This window comes from Opisthocomus hoazin, chromosome 2 (genome assembly GCF_030867145.1).
Source record: "Opisthocomus hoazin isolate bOpiHoa1 chromosome 2, bOpiHoa1.hap1, whole genome shotgun sequence".
NCBI lineage: Eukaryota > Metazoa > Chordata > Aves > Opisthocomiformes > Opisthocomidae > Opisthocomus > Opisthocomus hoazin.
The window spans coordinates 18,233,456-18,255,764 of NC_134415.1; the positions used below are offsets into that span (position 1 = coordinate 18,233,456).

The window sequence follows — 22,309 nt, forward strand, 5'->3', positions numbered from 1 at the left end:
CCTGCCGTTATCCCTGCCCCACGTTGGGCGCCAATTTAATGTTTTGGTTTCGGCTGCCGCCGGCAACAAAAGCGCCACGCGGCCGCCCCTCCCCCCGCCGGCGTGCGGAGGAGAATGGAAAGAAAGAGGCAGAAACTGGTGGGTCGGGATAAGGGCAGTTTAACAGAACAGCAAACAGAGGGAAACAGGAACAACAACAATACAAATAAGGAGAAAACACAACCACGAACCGTACAACAGCCGCTCTCCCGAAACCGGACCGGCGCTGCGCCCGCCCAAGCTGCGAGTGCCTTCCCGCCGCACCGCCCCCCCCCACCGGAACCCAGCGCGATGTCACATGGTATGGAATACCCGGCTCTGTATGGCCAGGTGGGGTCAGCCCCCACCCCCCGGCTGTGCCCCTTCCTGGATTCCGGTGAAAATTAACCCTGTTCTGGCCAAACCCAGGACAGTTACGAAATGTCACCTTTAAGCTTTCTCTCTTTTGAGAGAAAAATGCCTCAAAACACAATGTCATCAGACGTCCTGGAAACAAAACAAGACCCAGGAAAAACCCCAAAACCAAAAAACATCCCAATAATTTTACAAATATGGCAGTCTTATTATATAACTTTATCCTAATTCCTGAATGATAAATACATGTAATTGCAGCCATGTTCTCACTGTTTACCACACTTGCAGATCCATCTTTTTTAATGTTTATTTTGCCCTTTTCCTAGTATTTTTTCTGCTTATTTCAAAAGAAAATGAAATGTGTATGAAAAGCTCAATATAGGCAATGTGCAAATCACAATATTATTTGAAATTCTTATTAATGTGTTGCCATTTTAAAAAGTATAGCAGTGAAGGACAACTAAGCATAGAGATCTCATTTCAGTTTTTCATCATGAAGAAAAATTGAAAAAAATTTAAAAATTGTATTTAGGAATAAAAACCATAACAGCTGAATGGCTTTCCTGTGCCATGTGTGCTCACATCTTTATTTAGAGTTCAGTTGTATAGAAAATCATCTTTCTGATATTTTTGCTGGTTAGTGAATTCTCCTGTACTTTGTGAGTAACCGTGAAAGTGATGAGCTCTGTTGACAGCTCATACAAGAATATACTGCAGTAGTTATTTCGTACTCTCCAGTATTATTTTTCAATTCATCCACCTATCCTTGATATTATTATTGTGGATGTATTAAGAAATAATGCTTTTATATATGTGTATATGTTATATACTATTTATATATTTATAAATATAATTTTGTACAGTACTTACCTCTGATTCCATTTTTTGACTGTATTGTCTTCTCCTAATACAAATGCTTGTGCGAATTCTGCTGCGCCTTCAGCTGAAGGCAGGATACCTGTGTTTATTCTGCAGGTGGGCTAGCGCATCTTTCTGTCTGTGGGCTATTTAAAAAGACAAAAAATTTCTCCTCTCAAGTGGAGTTTTATTGCCAGTCCATTATTGGAGCTTTAGATTGTATTCGGATATCTACTTAAAGGAAATATCCATTTCACACTAATTTGTTATACAAGATATAGTTATATATGAATTGCACTTTAAATGCTTTCAGTAAGCTATAAATCAGAAAAGTCCAATGAAGAGTTCTCAATAAATAAGTAAATAAAATCTGTAGAACTTGCAGTACTATTCCATGGTCATATATGAACATTTGTTCCAGGCACGTGAAGAAAAAAAAGATGCAGTAACTTAAACATTTCACTGAAGAATTTTCAATGTCATAACATTTGTGTTACTTCCCGTAGAGTACTTTCAAAATGCATTTTCTTTTAAGCGTGGAACTGTTTTCTGATTAGAGTAAGGTAGAAGTCTATTGTGTACCTTGGGATACTAATGGACTGGTAGACATTTGATGTGACACTAACCAATTGCTTTATGCTTTGTAAAAGAATAAGATGCCCTGGTGATAAAAAAGGTGCAGATTGCACATTTAATTCAGTGTGAGAAGCAAACACTCTCCAAATAACTTTTTTGCTAGTTCACACTGCTGAGTTTTGAGAGCTGTAGGAGTGAAGAATAAAGGAGTGGCGTAATACTGCCTATCAACCAGAATAATTACTTTAAAAATCTGATTTTCTCCCCTTAGCATGCTGTTTACTCTGACGCTTTTTGCAACATCCATAATTTAGTTGAATGAACCCATTTCTTATTATTGAAAACATCTGTTATAAACCAGAGAATAGGAAGTGTTTGTGACCTTGACCCTTAAAATAACCCTAAAGGAGAGCTGAAGTTTAAGACCCTTTGGGACTTCTGTAAATTTTATGATTTCTTGTACCATGACTGCAAATGAGAAGCAGCTCTGGCTAAGTCATTTAATGTAGTATTTTGACATACCTGTCTCTTTCAGAATAAAATGCTTTATGACACACTGATATTGCTCATATTTGCCTTTACCTCAAGGTTAAACTGATTGTCATCATGGAAGTTGCTTTCCAGAAGCTGAAGGGTTGCTCCCTGCTTCGCTACAGACAGTTAAGCAAAAGTTGACGACTCAATGTTTCCTTAGATATTTTGTTGGGTATGGATGGCTAAAGTAAACTAAATACTGGAATTGGGACTGTGTGATTTTTTGTGTGTGTGTGTGTGATAGAATAGGGAATACTTTTGGTGATGGAAGAGATTGGGTGTTCTAAATATTTATTAGTTTGATCTTCAGGTAACGGGTGAAATGAACATATCGGGAAGATGGGCTCTTTCTGGTTGCACACCCTAACCTGGTACCAGTAACTGGACAGATCTACGAGGGAGTGTGAGTCCTGCGCAGATGATGTGATTTTGTGTGACACCTCTGGTATTATGGGTTAGAATCAGAAGCCATAAAGGTGTATTGGCTTTCCTTATCAATGAATACAAATGGACAAAAGATTATCATGCAAAAGAACTTGTTTTCTGAAGTCTAGCAACAAATCTGGTTTCTTGCCTTTCTTTTAGTCTAAACTATTTGAATTAACTGTAAATGTAGAAAATTATAGGTTTGTATCATGTCTATATAGGCACCTAGTCATTGTTTTGTTTACAAAGAAATCCTTAGTAACAAAACAAAAAGAACACTCTTAACATCCACTGCATGAGAGCCCTGCCTAAGGTTTGCTGCTCCTGCTCAGCTAGTTGAGATGCTGGGTGCAATCCTTAAACTCATTAATGCAGAAGTATTTTGGAGCTAGAAGACTGGCAGTGTTGCAGCTTACTACTGGCAGCTTCTCTACCATGCAGTAAAAGTTTATTGGATGTATTTCGTGCATTTGATTGATAGATCTTTCCTTCTGTTATTCCCCCATGCAGGAAATGGCTAGTTTTCACATCTTATTTTGGTGCTGGCTCCACCTTGTAACTTACACCGAGATATCTTGCACTTTAAAAAAAACAAAACAAACCAAAAACCAACCACCACAAACAGCAAAAAAACCCCCAAACCTGAAGGCAGTGGAGAAAAGGAGACAATGTTGAGAAGAAAAAGAAAACATTTTCTGACAAATGGAGAAAGTTTGTTTCCACTAAATCTGTGTACTGGTTGAAGTTTCTGTAAGAAGTTAAGAAGTTGCCTTTTATTAACTAGGAAAGGGTAACAAGGATTTGGTGGATTTTGGTCAGTCGTGCATTTTGGCATAGATTTTGCTAGCATAGTGGAAGTCTCATATACATTATTTTTTCCTTCACTTTTATTGAAAGTGTTTTGCATGCATCTCTAGAAAAATAGAAACTTCTGGAAATGATGATTCATGTCTTGCCAACTCTTGTTCTGTTTTTTCCTTGTTGAGACGAGTGGGAGAGGTCATTGTTCTGTCAACAGAATTACATTGGATTTTAATTGGAATAAAGCCTCCCCTTCAAAACTTGCCAGGGTCCTGCCTGTATTGTGTGTTTATTTTTGTTTTGTTTTATTTGTTAAGCAGTTAGGGCTTAACTAGATTTATTCAGACACAGCTCTCCTGTAACTGTTGCCAGCTTTTATTGTGCCTGGGGGGAGATGAAGGTGATCTGCAAGTTATTTGTGTTAATGAGAGTCCTGGTTAACAGAACCCAAATGCTTCACGCTGATACACAGAAGAAATGTAATACAGCTCATCCAGTATGTCATTAGGTATGTATTTGTACTAGGTAAGCACTGGATCACAAATCAGAAAGCAGTATTTCAGAAATCTGTCGATAATTTAAGTCAAATTTATTATATAAGCGAAGTTGACCCCACGTTACTAAAGCAACTGCTAATAATTTGCTGTAGGATAAGTAGCACAACTTCAGTTACAGTTAGTTTGTTTCCGACGTTTGAGATCAGCAGTTTCAACACTTTTGTCAAGTACTCCGGTCTGTAGTGAAAAAGTGGTTAAGAGGAGGGGACAGGAGGCGTTCTCAGGTTCCACACAACTGTGCAGGCAAGACTTTTTTGAAAGTTAATTGATTTGTTGTCTGAGTAAAAGTTAGTTCTGAACACGAGGTCCTGGATTCATGAAGGGAAAGAGCATTTAACTGCCATGGTGGATTGTCCTGCTGTGCAACAGCTCTGAACTGTTTCACTAGTAAGCTTGTTGGGAAATGCTCCCACTGAATGACCGTCTTTGACAACCTGTTATGCTGTCTTTGACGTTGGAGAATTTATCAATAGGTTGCAAAAGTGGATACTTTTTCAGGGGGGAAAAAACTCCCCACCTTGCCCAGTGTGCTCTTAAACTTGCAGTTTTAGGACACACTGTATATCAGTGGTACTTACCATACAGTCATTAAAGGACTGGCAAGACTTTTATTATATAGAGTATTTTGTAAAAATGTTTTTACGTTTCTCTGTAACTGCCTTTTGTGGATGACACTGAGCTAGTGCAGCCTGACTAAAGTATTTGCAGCTATCTAGCAAAAAACAAAAATACACTGGCTGAGAATTTTTAACTTGCTGAATTTTAATATATATCATAGTCTGTATTGCTGTTCTGTAACTCTACACTTTCTTTTTTAATGCATTTTATAGATTGCTCACAGTGTATAATATTGAGTGTAATCATTATTTTTGCTCTGCTCCTTGAAGATGGAGTTGCTCCCACTTCTGATACATGCAAACAACTCAGCTTTACTTGTGTGCATTGCCTTGGATGCAATCTTGCACAAAGCACTTAGAATCTGTGTAGCTGCCTCATATTTGCAGGCAAACTGGGATTTTCATTTATTTTCTGTACTGGTTCTTTATAGACCAGTGGTTCTCGAAACATCTCCAGCTGTGAGCTCCGCTTCTGTCAGGACTGTGGCCTCAGTAGAGGTGTGCGGGTATCTTCTGGGGTGGTGGCTCCTGTTGTAATTGTTGCAGCTGTCGGATTGTGGCTAGTCCAGAATCCCAAGTGTGTGAAGCTTGCTTGAGTGCACAAACACACTAATAACATCCAGGAGCCCAACATGGGTGATACTTTGTTGATAACTAGTGAGGCCTGAGTAGGGTCTGCATAGGACATCTTCCTGAGTCCTGTAACTCATCCCTGACAAAAAGCATCCCACTGTTTTCTCGGACCTGTGTTGGGGAGGCAGATGATCTCTTGTCTGCTGCCTCCTTCCTCCTCCTCTCTGACTTTGAGCTTGTTTGTCTCCAAGCTGGACTTCTGGCTCAGTCTTCCACAGCAGAAGTTACAGCTGAATTTCTCTGGCAAATCACTGCAATTCTAAATCAACATTTAGGGATTGTTTGACTGTAGTGCTTCCTAATCCCAGTGAGTCATGCTGACGACCCGTGTATCTAACGCATCATCATCTGCAAATATTTATGGACTGCTCTGTTTGCTTCTCTGTCATGACATAATAATGAGCAACCAATACTGATTTATGTATGTGTTTGCATAATGAGTAAATTCTGCCTTTGTATGTAATTTTTTGAGAAGACGTGTTTAGGAGTACCAAGAGGTGGTACATTTCGTCTTTACAAGGAAGAGGTGCCTTTGGACTGTGAGAGAACTGGATGTTAAGCAAACCAAAATCCACTGGGCTGGGATGGATGTTCTCCAGGGGCATCCAGTGGCAGAGCTGGGCCCCACTGAAAATCCAATAGTTTAGCTAGTAGGAACTGAGACTAATGCTGTAATTAATCAGGTGTTGAGACTGTGGGTTTGGGAAAGCCCTTGAGGGAGGATTTGCACTTAAAAAGGAAGAGATTGTTTCCCCTCAAACCTGAATCTGGTTTGCCTGAGGATGGCATCTATCAAAGACATGCAGTTTGGACTGTGAGGGCGGTTTGGAGACTTAGTGTGACTTGGCACTTGCTGATCAAAAAGAAAACAAAAGGAAAACTTTGAAGCCAAATCATAGCTTTATGTCCATGTCTGTAGCTTTAACGTATTCTAGTGATTTACTTCCCATATCTAACTCTGTGGTCATAGATCAGTGAGCAACTTCTAGTGCCAGTGTTGGAGTAGGTGAAGGAAAGAGCAAGGAGGGGAAGAAAACCACACACACACACACACACATACACCCCTCACCCCAAACCCTCATCAAACAAGTGATGCAAATCCCTCACCAGCTCCTCCATGCTAACCTGCACCATAGCTGTCTACGCTAGCTTTGCCAAAACTGTTACAGGTGGGCTTTTATAAAAGAGCAGTGAGAATTATTGTTTTTAGGGAAGTGTAACATTTCCTTATAGTTGTATTATATGCCTTAGTCCTTCCCTCACTGGATGTTTTCTCCTTTATGCATTGTACCTGCTTTGTGTGACCTATTTTTAAATTGATGCTATGTGCTGTGTACTGATACACACCGTGGTAAGCTTTGGATGCCCTTGAACAGCTGTGGAAACAAGAACTTTCGGTAATTCTGAAATCGTTTCTTGTTCTTCAACAACAAATTCCTTTTAAGGTACTTTAAATATGAAATAAACACTTGAGAGGTACTCTGTGTTGTATGACATATACCTCTGGCAGTGTTTTGGGGTCGTTTGTGTCATGCTCAGGTTTTCTGCATAACATCAGCTGATTAGATTGAGCAAGTGGGATGACATATGAAATCTTGGTTTTGATAGATTTCCAGAAGAAGCAGCCAGACGATGACTCTACTCCCAGCACAAGCAACAGCCAGTCAGATTTGTTCTCTGGAGAAATGAACAGTGACAACAGCAATACCTCTCTAACCACGCAGGCCGCTAACTCCAACCAGCAACTTTTGACAGAACTGAATGTAACTTCACCAAGCAAAGAGGAACGTAAGTGCACAAGTGCTAAGTGACGGCAAAGGAGGCAGAAACATTTTGGTTTGTTCTCAGACTTACGTTTTACTGCCTCCCTTTGGAAGTAAATGGCTGGTCTTTTGGGACAAAGGGAAAGGGTAGAAGTTACTTGCAAAATAGACATTGATGGCTTTAACTGAAGAACAAGTTAACAGGGGTTGTGGGTGTTTCTAACTAACTTTACAGCTGTTTGAACTGCAGTATACAATTTAATTACAATTTTGAGGCACTCTGATTTTGAGAAACTTTTTCTCGTGTTGCTGGTCAATTAATATATATATTCTAGGATAAACACCAATATCTTGTAAATGTTTACTTTAAAACCGTTTGTTTTTTAAGAATTGTAATTGCACGTAGCACTGACTGTAATCCATGTTTGTCTAGACTGCTGCGATCTTACTTGCATAAAACTTAAGTTTCGTGTGGTAATCTATCGCTTCTTTCATGACCCATCTTTATTCTTTATTGAACTCTGTAAGGCAAAAATTCTCCCTGAAGGTAAGCAAAGATGTTAAAGATTAGCTAACACAGTGAGATAAAGTCATCTTTTAAGTTGTTATAAAGCTCTATGTATTCTGTGTCTGATACATGGAGCTCTAAAATCTGCATTCTACAGCTTAAGCTCAACTGCGTATTTTGTAGTTTCATTTTCCTCCAACTGTAGCTTTATTTTGGAAGATGCTTTACATAGAGAGTCCTTCTTGAGCTGAGTTTGTGTCTTTGCTGGTCAACAGACCTACACATTGCAAGAAAAACATGCTCACTTATGTAGTAGAGAATCTGCTAGAGCTGCTCTGGTTCTTGAACATTTAGGCAACTGCTGGAAATAACAATGCTGACAAAGCACTAAGGCTAAAAAATCTTTGGTATGTTACACTTGTTTTCAGTTCTGTTTGCATAGGATGGTTTTGCTGAATTGTTGAAGTATTTATTCTGTTTACAGGTATGTAGAATTTGCATCTATATTCTTTTTAGTTCTGCAGATTGGTTGTGGATGAAGCACAAAGTGTCATTTTGGGATTGTGGTAGTTTATTAGACTAACTAAAAATTTTTAAAATGAACTATTGTTTTCTACCTGTATGTGAGAATATTGTCAGAAATACAGCAGGTTTCAAATGTGAATGTTCGGATAGCAGTTCTTGTAATAAGAGTAAACGTGCTGTGTAACGCTTGTCTCTCCTTCACATACACAGTTGCTGCTGACCACCCATCATCTCTTCCTTCTGTCCAGCGCTTCTTCAGGGAAAACTTGTAGTCTGCTGTAAAAAAAGGCCTTAAAACAACCTTCCTAGAGAATTCAGCAAAAGATTACGCTTCAGCAACACATTTGGGCCTTCACAGGGCAGGGGGCTTCAGCACCTCTGCTGGCTTATTAGCCAGGATCTACTATTTGGTATTACAGGGTGCTCCTCCAGCACTTACTGTATCAGGTTTTCTGAAAATTTATTCAGTTAGGAGTTAAACTGTTTTACAGCAAAGTGTTTCTGTTGTGGCTGAGAAGGTCTTGGGGGTAAGTGAAATGGTGATTACAGGGATGGGAAAGAAGGAAGGAAATTAAATAGCGTCCCTTCATCCTGAATTGCTGTAAGCTTGTGAACATATACTGAAGGTGATGGATATTAGGCAGCACAGCCTGCAGAGCGTTTGAAAATATTACATATAAAAAAAACCTTTGACTTCCTACTGGGGTGATTTTAAGTGAAATACAGTGGAGAGATTTATTTACAGCTTGAACTCTCTCTGTCTTCTCTCACATAACCACTATCTCTTTAGTGAAGCTTAATATCATTTATCAGAAATAATTATGCACAGATGGAGCTTTTCTGATGGATAATAGCTTCAGCATGGAAGATTCTTTCCTGTAATGAAGAATGCCCACACTTTAAGTGTCTTTTTGATTTTAATTTGAGGGTGTCTTTTTCTGTGCAATATTTATCTATTTTGCAGCGAGTTCTGTAAAGCATGCACTGCTCTCATTACAGCTGAGTTCTTCAGAGACTGTTATTTTGCAGTGCTGTGTGATGATGTACAGCTATGTGCTGTTCTGAACAGAATTGCACTAATTCACCAGAAATCAATGTATGGGATCTTTATGGTAATCCCTGTCAAAGTGTGGAAAGATTGGAGTACTTGGGAAGGATTCTCGTGGTGCATTCCACTCCCCTCCTTCCCTTTCAAGCTTTTGAGAAGATGCTCACATCAAGACATTTGCCATAGTTCTGGAGTCCATAGGGTAAATAGATTGGACAGAATTGCAGCAGGTCATTGAGGTAATTAACAAATTCCATTCATATTACAACAACTGAAGGGAACCATAGAAGTCTCATGTGGTAAGATTCATATTCTGTGTCAAAGAAAGTGAAGGGTTTTTTGTACTTGTTTTTAAGTAGCCATTTCCTTTTTTAATACAGAATGAATGATGTAGGAGAAAAGTTCCTTGGACTGGATTTTGCAGGAATTCAGTTTGACAATATGCAAGTATTTCTACCTTTTTTTGTTACTGTTTTAATTTTCTGTGAGAGTTGCTTTTGCATTCCCGAGTGTCTTGTATACACGACCAAGTTGCAGTGGCTTTCCATCTCCTGCCACCCTCAGTTCTGAACAGTCACCTACCCCAGTGGCTGCTTTGCTCATTAGCATCTCTCCTTCTAGGAGATGAAAGGTACTTCTCAGTCTTACAGTTACAGCCAACAAAAATGTGTTAAAGATTAGTGCCCAGAGACAGTGACGCAAGCTTCAGGACTTTTTTTTTTTTTCCTTTCTTCACGTGTGTTTTATTTTTATGAAGTATTATGTACCATCAGTTTCAAAAAAATGCTATTACAATTTGCAGGGAGGATAAATATTCTAAGAATTATACCACCACCACCCACCATACACTTCTTGAGTTGCCTTTTTCTATCCAGAACCTTCAGGTCTCACCAGTTGCAGTATGTTTTCTTAAACAAACTTTTGCAGACAAGGAGTATATTGATATTGATATAGCTTTACTAAGTCTAGATTTGTATAGATTTAAATGATTCGTTTCCCAACAGATGGTTAAATCAGTCTAACTTTTGTTCTTCTACTGTTTAATGCGTAGATCAGTTTCTCTGTTCAAGTTATTCTGTAGTTTTTATATATTCTTTTTTTTCCTTTCCATCTCTTCTCTTTATTTTGGAGGTCCTAATGGTAGTTGTTTCAGTGTCAGTCACCATATGAGCCAGTCGCTCTGTCAAAGATTTCCTTTTCTTATTGTGTGGGCAGGGTTTTTGTTTACTTTTAACAGATGGGAAAAATGGGATTTGACAATGGCTCTCGCTTCTCTCTTCCCCCCCTACCTCCAGCCACTAGCACTCTAAAAAAAATGAGCTCATTAAGGAAAGTTCTGTGTATTTTGGTAAAGAAAAGGTCACACTGCACATGGAATAATTTTGCTTAGTTTTGTGCCTTTGTTGCTTTCTTTGGGGCTGTCATATTATTTTTCTGTCACTGTATGAGTAGACCTAAAGCTGACACTGTGCAGGTTACTAAAACTAACTGTTGTTATGTGACAGGAGAAGTGTCAATGTGAACAACTCTGACTCTGGCAGCTGGATCAGGTTTGATATTTCAGTAGTTCTTAGCTGCAGTTGACACGATTTTATTTTAATTACATGCTTAACTCTTCCTGGCCGCCTTGAATTAGCAAGAACCACAATTGGAAAAGGGCAAGAGGAATATCTGATGTTTCTGTAACAGTTAAATGCTCTACATTTCTGCATTGAAGACTTTATAAGATGATACACAAAGATCTGAGCAATCTTTATTGCTGTAAATGTCAAGAAATACACTGGAGATTTCAGCTCAGAAAGAAGGTGATGATCACTGACCACACCTTACCTCTGTGTGTGCTGAATTTTAGATGCCTACATATGAATTTTCAGGACTGAATGCCTGCAGATTTTGCCTAGTTGTTGTATACCCTCCAGAGTTTGAACTGTTGCATGTCAAGCTAAGTGTTTAAAACATCATTAGTTTATCTCAAATGCTTTAATTTGCAAGGCAAGTTTGAAGAATGCTTTAAAACACTGTTTAGTTTATTAAGCATTTGCATGTGCTGCAAGCACTGAAATACCCCCGATTATGAAGCAATTTTGGTGAAGTTACTTCACGTACATAAAATGTACTCCATCTGAGACAGAGATGCACCAGGCTTCTGTAAAAGATCTGTGGCAGAAAGGTGAGAGATTGTTTTTTCTGCTGCACCTATTGGATGTTTGTACTCTGAATTTCTTGGCTTGTTGAAGCATGACTGTGTAAAAAAGCCACATAGGCTATAGTACTAGAAAAGTAATGATATTTTTTCTGTCTTTGGAATGAAAAAAAAAATCTTATGTCAGTTTTTTCAACATAACCTTATGAAAAAATGAATAAATAAGTGCATCCTTTCTTTTCTTTCTTGCTTTTTTTCGTTGAATGGCCTTCTCGCTGACACTATGCAAAAGGTTTCTACCAATCTGTAACGACTTCACAGTTTCTGCGTTGTGCCTGGGTTTGTCAGCAGAGTCAGAGATGACAGCTTTCCTATGTATGCTCTGAAAACACTTTGTATTTTGAATTATTATTATGATATCCTTAATTGCATTTTGTGCCTTTTAAATAAGGACAGTGATTTTTTTTTTTTTAAATGACAGTTGCTCTTGGTTGCTATCCATTGTATGATTTTCTAAGTAGCCTGGCTTTGAGAATTCAGTTGCTGGTTGCAGTAAGACTCAGTTTTGTACATACTGTCTTTTTTTTTTTTTTCCTGATTCTGGCTGTGGAGAACTTTGTTTTCTGGCTCATCTGTGACTGAAAGTTACGCGTATGCTCACTTCTGTAAAGTCTTAAATGTGTAAACAGACCAAGCTAGCTGCCTGTTTTTGTCTTGCTTGTCGTAGGTGGTTGTAGGAAATAATTTGCTTCGTTGCTAACCTGATTTATTCTGATACCAATTTGTAGGTTTTCTTTGATCCAAAAGAATGTAGTAACTGTTAAAATTATTCTGAGCTACAAAACCAGTCTATCTGACCCAGATGATTTAATATTGCGCTTCAGCTTGTACCCGAACATAACTGAGAAAACTGCAACTTGGGGATGGTGATGATGAATAATTCTAATTTTCCTTCTCAGCTCACAGGATTGTCATGTGTGCTTTCTTCTTGTGCTCAGTTTTGTGTCTTGTATCAAAGCAAGAGGGGACACACCTCTAATATAGAATATGCACCTGGCTGTTTTTTAATATTACAATCATCTTTGGATTTCTGTGCCACAGAATAAGAACCAGCTATTTTCTCAGGCTTTTCCTTTAATTAAGTTAGATAATAGGAAGAGATGTTTTATATTTTAAAGGACTTTTTTTTTTTTTTTTTTTTAGCCTTGTTTTCATTAGATGCTATGTACAAATAGCCTTTTGGTACTGTTTTTAATGTTAAAATTAACAGTAATTCAGTTTTTCATTTCGATTATCATCAAACCTGGATTTTCTTGAAAATTCATTACAAAAGACTTTGTTTTTTTTTTTTAGTATTGTTGCAAACATTTTTTTCTGTGGGAATTTGCAAGAATGCTTTCAAATATAAAACCAGATTGAGCTGTGGGCTATTGTAGTTGTCTTTTGAGAAAAGCCACTAGCGTTAGATGCCAGTACAGAGCATACAGGCAGTCAGAAATTTGGACAGAACAGTGTTTAGTAGAAGAGTTGCCTTCATCATCATTTCATGGCAGGAGGATCCTTCTGTAAGTTTCAATCTAATCCCTGCAGTCCTAGAGTCATTTAAAGAATATTTCTGGCTCTTCTAACCTCTTAAGCAAAGATCTGGCACATAGATTTATGAAATGAACACTTCTTGCCATGTCTGTGGCATGATAATTTTGAAACATAATGAAGACCAGCAGAACAGTACTACTGTTAATTGTTCCCTCTGATTTATAGTGGCTTCACACGCAGAGTAGACAGTGTATCCTAGGGTCCCATTTATTAAAGTGAAAGGGCCCTGTGGAACATGAAACAGAAACACAGTCACGTAAGAAAAATGTGGACTAGAGCTGCACAGCTATCAAGGTTACACAGAAATTATTTATAAATGTATGATTTAACTGCTGGTTTCAAAAGCACATTTTTACACTTCAACTTGCGCCTATAAAGTAAGAAAGTGTGATGTCAATTTTACAAATGAGGAAACTGGGGAAAAGCAGGTAACAGAGCAGGGAAAAATGTGGCATCTGAATGCTGTCTCCGTTTACTTCATTATAGTTGTTAAAGATCCCAACTGTACAGCAGCAGCAGAGCAGTCCAGGTTTCACTTCCTTCTGCAGAAGCTGCATGTAGATAAAAAGCCACAAAAGGGAATAATATCAGATTTATAACACTAGACTTTAAAAAGTATGTGTTTGTATGTGATATAATCCTCGTATCTGTTTAGTAATGAGATCACTTAAATTGTCATGCAGCTTGCCCATTCTGCACAAAATAAGCAGTTCTTAAGTGCTGTAAAGTTCTTCTGCTTTTTTTTTTTTCATTAGAAAGAGTGTATTCTGTCTGTGCAGACTGAATTTAGAGATTTATGTTCCCATTTGTTTAGGTATTGGTGTTTGTAATCAATGACTGTTTTCAAACTCAATTGTGTAGATTAATTAGATTATGTCTCTGCCTGGTCAGGAAATGCACAGCTAGATACTGGTTCGGACGGGTTTCCGAAGGTGGGTTCTTTCCTGCATTGCAAATAGCCATGGCACTCTCCCTGTCCTGGCTACAGCATGGCTGTCCAAGGAAATTCGGCTCGTACTTACTACCCTCTTCCAGCCCGTTGCGTGCGGAGGCTGGGTTGCTTTTCCTGGGAAGCAACCATCACAGTACCAAAAGCTCAAAGTAGCGTTCGGGCATGCTGATGTTGCTGTGATCCAGTGTTACTGAGCTTGAGTGATCAGGTGTTACTCCTTCACTTATTTTTCATGTTTCGTCATTATCTGGCCTGCAGGTTTTGTGTTACCGGTAATTGTTTCAGTGTATTACTGTAATCTTAGGCTCTCTGCTCTTTTACAAGCTTGGTTTCACTCAATTCTACATCTCTCCTCAGCTCAAGTGCTACCAAGTGCTGTTCAAATACACCTGACACCTGTACTCAGGGTTCAAACTTAGCACTTCCTCAAGCAGCAAAACGAGGGAAGTTACCCTTGTATTTCACTTTGTGCTGTGCAGTTCTGACAGAGTGGAGTCGCTTCCCTTTGCAAAGGCTTCAGGAAGGGGAAACAAGAACCTAGCCTGGCTCAGGGGTTGGGTCGTCCTGCAGGACAGGTGCTGCTTGGCAATGGTTACCTGCTTTCAGGAAGGGGGCTGCACAATGCAGAAAGGCATTCTAAAGGTCACTTTAAACATACAGAAATCATAATAGTAAATAATAACAATATTAACATACGTATAGAAATATAAGTAATATATAAAATTCTACTACTTTAGGGAGTGAGCAGAGAAATGGTTTTGAACCTGTTTTTCAAGATTGATATATATAGAGTACAGTTAACATAAGTTGAAGAAAGCTAGGAGTATCAGAAGCCAAAAACAGAGCAGCTACATTAACAAGACCTTTTGTTTTAGTATATGATAGTGTTTGACTTAAAGGATCTTGTTTTGTCCTTTATTAATTCTGTGTTTGAATTTGCAAACTCAGTGATTCTCACAATTCTCCTAATTTCTTCAGCAGCATTTAGTATTTTTGCATTTTTAATCATCATCTCTTGGGATTACATTATTGCTGGGCAGTGGCTGCTTTTGTTTGGAAGAGGAGTTGCAAATGCCAGAACCATACACTGGAAAAAAATAGGAGCAGAAGCTATTGTTTAATCTGTTAATTGGATATAGAGTAGAAAGATATCTTTATTCTTCCATGTTAATCTCTTGTTTGTGCTGAGAAAAAACAGCAGTCTGCAGCCCTGTGTTGTTAGAAGCCAGACATGCATGGCCTTTCACTGTGCACTGAAGTGTTTTAGGTACCACCGTTAAATTCCCTTGAAATGCTTATTTTTCGGGGAATGAAGATGCAGATATATCCTGAAACATTCTAAGTAATAAGCCTAACTTTCTGTATAGCCAAGAAGGACTGGTGTTCTACTGTTTCCCGACTTCCCTTTTCTTCCATGGAGAATTTTTATCAAAGCTGTTGGAAATATACTGCCCTGTTTAATACAAAGATGCCTGCATTCACCGTTATGTAGACCAAAAGATTCAGCATAATGACTTCCACCTAGCATTGCATGGTCAAGCCCATGCTATATAGTATTGAATTATGCATGACATTTCTAATGGTGGAACAAAAACAGTAGCAGAAGGAGGTGCTGCAAAGGACGTGCAGCCTGTGCTGGCTATTAGGCACTGGTGTATGTGCATGCACATCCCAAGATATTCTTTGTTGAAACTCTGGTGCTGTGCGATACAAATCAAAGCTAGATGAAAGTAATACCTAATGAGGGAAGATTAAATAAAATAAAAATTCTGACACAGGGAATTGCAGAATACAGACCAACTTATTGTACTTTAGAGAGTGAGAAATAAAGATCTTGTATTTAGTTGGATGCTGAAAGTATCAACTAGTGTAAATATTTACTGTGCAGTAATTGCAAGGATCAGTCTTATTTGATAGTCCACAGTGATGATGCCTGTCAGTGCCTGCTCAGTGAAAACTGCTAGAGTATGACTAGAATTATTTAAAGAGCAGCTGCTGCATCTTAAGCCGCAGCTGTGGTGTAAAGTGATTTCATTCAAATTCCGTCTCATGTATTTTGATATATCCCATATCCTGTTGTATTTATTGTTTACCCAAATACTTACCCAAATGCTATATTAAAAACCAAATATTACATATGTGGTCTTTGAAAGTTGGGATTGACTTAACAGACCTGCAGTGTATTTTTTTTAATAAATATCCAAAAGATTTCAATAGAAAACTTGGTTAAGGGTTCTGTTGTAGTATTGATTTTCTTCCCCAATGCACCAAACCCTAGACTAGCTATTTTCTGAGCCTTTTGCAATGGTATTACTGAAATAGATCAATCTGATATTTTCTTTTTTTATATTCTAGCCTAGAAAAAGATATGTTGTGAAAAATTATTTGAGCTTACTGGACCATTTCTCACTGTCACAAAGCAGTTGTTGCTTGCCGGTGCAGGCACCAGCACAGTGGTACCAGGCTGCTGGATCCGCCATCCTGGGATGTTTTCCCTTTGGCCAGGGAAGACATCCAGCCTGTGCCTCCGCGCCTTCCTGACTGCGAAAGCAAGCTTGGTCCTTCTCACGTGCAGACTTGGCTCCACAGAGGGGTCTCCACTGCTCTGTGGAGTTCAGCCACTTCTCACCAGCTCCCTGCTTACCAACCTGCAAAATCCAGCTGTAACTTCTGCTGGCCACTGGTGCTGTTGCCTGTCCCATGCTGCAGTTCCCTGTGGCGTGTGTGGTGGTTGCCCATGTCCCGTCCGCTTCTCCTGATCCCGGCCAGGCGCTGGTGAGCAGCCCCAGTGGTTGCCTGCAGGCCAGACGCTGGCCCAGTGGCCTTTGTAACACCCGCTGGAGAGTGCCTGTTGCGTGGTGATGAAATGCTGTGTGTTGCTGGGGGACCTTGTGGGGAGAACAGAAAACTTGAGTTTATCAGTCCTTCTCAGGAAAACTGAAAGCGTAAAACTTGTGATATCTTTGCTCCCAAGCACATTTCACTGAAATCAAATGCACAGAAATAATTTCCTCACATCTTTCCCTCCTGACTGCAGAAGTTTAATTTCTTTTTGGTAGTGTTCCAGTTCTGCGAGTTTTACGGGGCAGACAAAGTTACCCAAGACCTGGTACTTACTGAAAAATAAAACTGAAAGAAAAACTTGAAGGGAGAGCATCTCAGAGAGAATCAAAAAGAATTAAATAGTTTACTACCAGGCCAGATTTGAAAATATTTGAAAAGAGAAAAACAAATTGCCAAAGCCACAGTGCTGCTTTCCAGATATGCAAAGACTGAAAAAAAGAAAGTGAAAAGGTATTTTTCAGGGGGTGAAGACTTATGTTAAGGCTTATCCTGTCAGACTAAGCTGTGTTGTACTGTCAGCATAGTACTATTGTATCAGCAGCAGTCCAGTGCAGACTTGATTATTGGTATTTTGATAGCAAAACTCTACTAGATCTAACTTAATTTCAAGCTCTCTAGCTTCATCCAATTTATAATAGCCAATTATCAAAGCTATGGTGTGTTTTTACCACTGGTACTGCTACTATCAATTTACCTTGGCTTCACTATATAGGTTTTATTTTTATTTATTTATTTATTTTTACTGCAAGTCACTGCGTACACTCAATTGGTTGCTGTTTTAACAAGATCTCTGGAGAACTCTTCAACGATGATGTATGTTGAGAAAAAAAGCCAGAAAGCAATTTGCCACCAAGTAGATACCAGATGAGTGGGCAAGAGTCTAGAGTTCAACAAAAGAAATTTAAACATGGAAAGAGTTTCTTAGCACATGCTCATGCCACGCTTTGAAATCATAATGAGAACAAGATAAGAGGCAGTCGTTGTCTCACTGGAGTCAGTGACAAGGTTTCTGTTGACATCAGGGAAGCAATCACTTCGTTCCTTGCGTTACTTGCGGGTTGATTAGATATGTTTCTAGCTTTGTTCCGACATAAACACTACCTTTGTCAACATGGAAAAATTGCAGTTTCAGTGTGTATTTTTCTAAAACTGCCTCTTGAAATACTTATAAAATATTAGCATAACTTGTCTTTCTGTCCCAACTTCTCATCTATTTTTTTCAGTGCAAGACATAGTTGGATTTGACTGGGAAAGAAATACTGAGAATAGTAGACTACTTCCATATGTGCTTTCCAAAGACAAGTGCTCCTCAGCCTTTTATATCCCTAAGTATAATCTTGATGTGGTTGTACATGTTAAAAAATAGGTAGTATTTTGAGACATACGATCTTCTCTGTTTCCAGGTGGGCCATGCACAGGTACAGCTCATGCCTCGTTAACCACACCAACCAAAAGATCTTGCAACTCAGGTATGTGCTTTGTGGGGGTTGAGGAATTACATTCTGCATGATATGTAGCTGTATGGTTATAGTTTAATAGTTAAGGGTAGTAACTATATCTGGCAAATGCCAAATGAAAATAAATATTGTTGCTTGGCCGTCAGAAATATGTATAAAAGGATTTGTATGGCAGATAGCTCATCTCAGAGTCCTGTTAAACATAATTCCATAAACATACTGTGTTTTCAGTAATCTTTGTAAACATAAGACATACAGGAGTAACTGGTTTGATTTAAAGATTATGATAGTATTCTGGAAATCCCCCCTTGAAATGTAAAGTATGGAGTAGAAAACTGGAGCATATTGACTTTCCTTGATTGAAGATGCTGATGTTTGCATTGAGACTACATTTTACCTGCTTTGGGTCCTTCTGATAACTTTATTTCAGCATGGAGGATATAGCTGGATAATCTCTCACAGAGGTAGTGTTAGTAGTGCCGTGTTGGGTCATTGCCAGGCTGAAGCTGCTGCTGCTGCACAAAGAATGCGAGCACTCGTTCCAGCAGCCAAGTTGCCTGTATTGGCTTAGATCTTTTTCAGACTTAGGTTTCACATGCATTGAGGAGAGCTCATATGATCTTTTTTACCAGCACCACTCTGGGAAGCCATAACCTCCTGTGGAGGGGTAGTGGCAGGTGTCTAGGTACCGGTAATGTTCTAGCAGTCTGTGTTTCCAGAATAATTATTGCCTATGTTTGTATTTATGTACCAATTGAGCTGTACTGAGGGCACAGAAAGGAGAGGTATTCCTGTTTGATTAAGAGCTCTTATTCTTTCAGGAGTTCAAGGTAAATTTCCTCTGAACTTACTCTTTCAAAAAGTGTTTCGAGTTACTGTATGTTTAGCTGAACTGTAGTTATTCCATATATGCGTATTGTTAGCTTACGGTGAATGTGTGATGATCTAAGTCGGCTTGGTCTGCAGCTAAGGAAGGTTAAAGAGAAGCTACATTGCCTTGCACTTGGTGCAGGTGCAGACCTCTCAAGAAATGCGTGATTATCTGTGACAATGCTGTGAGTATTATTTGCCAAAGAACTCTCTAAGTTTGGCACTGGAAGATACAGGATCCTCCTTCTCTAGAAGAGGAAGACCGTGGATTTTCTTTACTACGTAGCCATGGAAGTGTACCTACACGAGACGGAATGTTTGCCACCATATCCCTTGCAAACTAATCTACTTTGCTGATCGTATCACTAAATTGTAGTATCTTTACATGTTAGCTGTTGTAATGTTTAACTCTGGTTTTCATTGCAGGGTAATTTAAGAGCTTTCTATGATGCTTTAGATACTGAAAACTGGGAGTACTATGTGAATATTTTTAAAAACGTGATTAGCAAAAAGGCAAGTAAGTTCGATATTCAGAGTGTGAAATGGCAACAGCGAGAGCTCCTTAGAATAAAGCAGATGAAGCTACTAGAGAGTTGAAAAATATCCGTTAAATGGTTGGCTAACTTTGCTCAGTAGTTATCTTATTTTCAGTTTATGCTAATATTTGGTCCCTACACGCTTGTGTGTTAATCATTTGCTGTATTTAGCAAGAAAATAAGGAGGTGGTCTTAATTTGATGCCACAAGTTTCATCTTCAGTCAGCTAAACCTAATGATTTTATATTACCTCATTTTCCCCTACTGTTTTCTACATTATTTGCTCAATGATCTGCATATTTTCTTTGCAGTCCCTTACACTAATAAACCTGTTACCAGGAGTTAGTTTCCTTCTCCAGAGCTTGAATTTGTAGCAAACTTTCATTTTTAAAATAAATTACCGTGTTTTCAAGGTCTGCATTTCAGAATTGAGACAAATATAGATATTGACCCGCAAACATTGGCTACAAAACATTACCCCGAAATGATGTGACATCTTCAGGCGTAAGCAGCAGACTGTGTAGGTGAATATTTCACACCACAGTCACTTCAGCTTAGTCTCACTTCTTAGGAAGCTATTTAAGTGATACAAGGAATAGTTGTCAATACTATACATTGCATATAAGCTTCTTTTCTGTAAGTATTCTACATTTCTTCTGCTCTGAAGAGCTTTGAAGGAAGAATCTTTTGGTGGAATTCATCTGTGTAATTTTTTTCCCCCTTCAAGCACAGTATTTCCCTAAAGTCTGCCATATATCAGCATTGGTGACAGAAAATTAGAAATTTGACCTACTTATGATGTTGTATGCAGGTTCCCATCAGGAGGGTATTAAGGAAGACATAAACCTTTCATATTTTATTAGCATTAATGTAACCATTGAAGAAAGATCAAAACAATAAATCTGCCAACACATGAGAAAAATTCTCTTACAAAAAAAAGTTTTTGCCTCATGCACTTGTCAACTTTCATGCTGGAGGAGCTCTTCAGATAAAAAATTGTATTATGACACCAAATAGTGTTTTTTTTCCTTCTCTTCGCCAGAGTCATCTCTGTGGTAAAAAGTATTTCTGTTCCAAAGTGTGCCCGTAGGACAAGGATTATAATGAAAAGAATGAATAAAGCCTTGCAATCATGAGTTTGGATGATGCCTCAAAGGTTTCTGAGAGCCAGCGGTCTGAAGATTTTGTATGAAAAAAGATGGGACTGTGTGGCCTGATGTGTAGCTGCTTGTGTATTTTGATTTGTTTCTTAAAGGTTAAGTAGTGTTATGATTGATGGCAGATACTCTGAGGCTTACTCTAGTCAGTAGGGCGTCCAGATCCCACTTGTATTGGGTGCCCACGTTGTGAAAGTGCAGTACTAAGTGACGTATTACTCTTCTTCTTCTGCTGTACAACTTACAGATGACTTAATATGCAATTCTAAACAGCCGGATTTTAAAACATTTTCATGCAACTTTAAGAAACCTGGAAAAAATCAGTGGAACTGTGCGACTGCGCTCAGTTAATTTTTAATTGTGCAGTAGAGAGGGTAGTAGAAACAGGCAGGTAAAATACAGCAATGATAAAATCAATTCGTAAGTTATATCCATAAGGTGGTGAGTTTTTAAGTACTTTATTTCTCAGTAGCAGTTCATGAGAAACGTGCATCTTTGATACTCTGTATAGCTCTGTGTGCAGATAGCTCACATTTTATGAGGATATCTGTCCTGGAGGGTGTGGTGGTGTTTGTGTTGTGTGAGAATACAGCAGCTGTCTCATTGCTCTGTGCTTTTTCTAGTTTAAAATTTGAGTGTAGAAGATGCGAATAATTCTTCTGCTGCTTGAGCAAAGCCATGGAGCAGGTGTACGGTCCTTTGGGAAGGTTCGGGTTTATTGATGTGCTTACACTAAGGCCTGTGCTCGATTGTAGCTGTGCCAGAAATCGAAACACTTTGAGGCTGGACCTATACAATCAAGAGGACGGCCTTTTAGGAGTTACAGAGAGGGCAGGTTGTGGGAATAGAAGTACGCAGATTTTCAGCCAGAGCCAAAACCAAGAAACCATTACTTTTGTAAGATCATTTTTCATCAATCTTTGTGTTAAGTAAGGACAAAAAGACCTGGTACACTACCAATTAGATTTTTTTTTTTAAATTTATTTATTGCTCTTAAGTGTTAATCTAGTGAGCAAAAAATATACAAAAGATTATTGAAGGGGATTTATAACATTAAAACAACTTTGAGTTGTGTTTTTTGTTGGTGTTCCAAGGGCCTTTAAAGGTGTTCTTTAGTGTTTGACTTCTGGAGGGCATTGTGCTAGAAATGCAACCTTCTTGGAGCTCTCTCACCAACAGGAAATTGATGATAGAACAGCCTTCGAGCAGCAGAATAAATCGCCCAGCCCTGGCAATAATAGTGCCCATTAGGGACACTCTTTTTTCTTTTTTCTCCCCTGCTCAGTTTCCAGCTGTACTAATAGAAGAGCGCATCAAGAAAGGCTGTAAATAAAAGTTATAACCTAATAGGTGGGCATTGGAGTGGAACGGACAGGAGCTGAGACGTGGAGGCCTTATTACGGCTCATCAGCAATTATAAACAGAATAAAGTGTCTGGGACTTGCACTGATGCAACAGGAGCTAATAGAGGCTGGGAGATGACACTGTGCCATGATCAGATGAAGTATGTTGATG

At 38.8% G+C, this 22,309-nt stretch overlaps 1 protein-coding gene across 1 annotated transcript in view; it reads left to right on the forward strand.

Moving 5' to 3' along the window:
• The window catches only part of ZFAND3 (zinc finger AN1-type containing 3), a 145,188-nt gene that overhangs the window by 85,663 nt on the left and 37,216 nt on the right, over positions 1-22,309 (forward strand). The window contains 2 exon segments of the mRNA XM_075412803.1: positions 7,004-7,183; positions 18,178-18,243. Coding sequence (XP_075268918.1) covers positions 7,004-7,183; positions 18,178-18,243 — 246 coding nt within the window.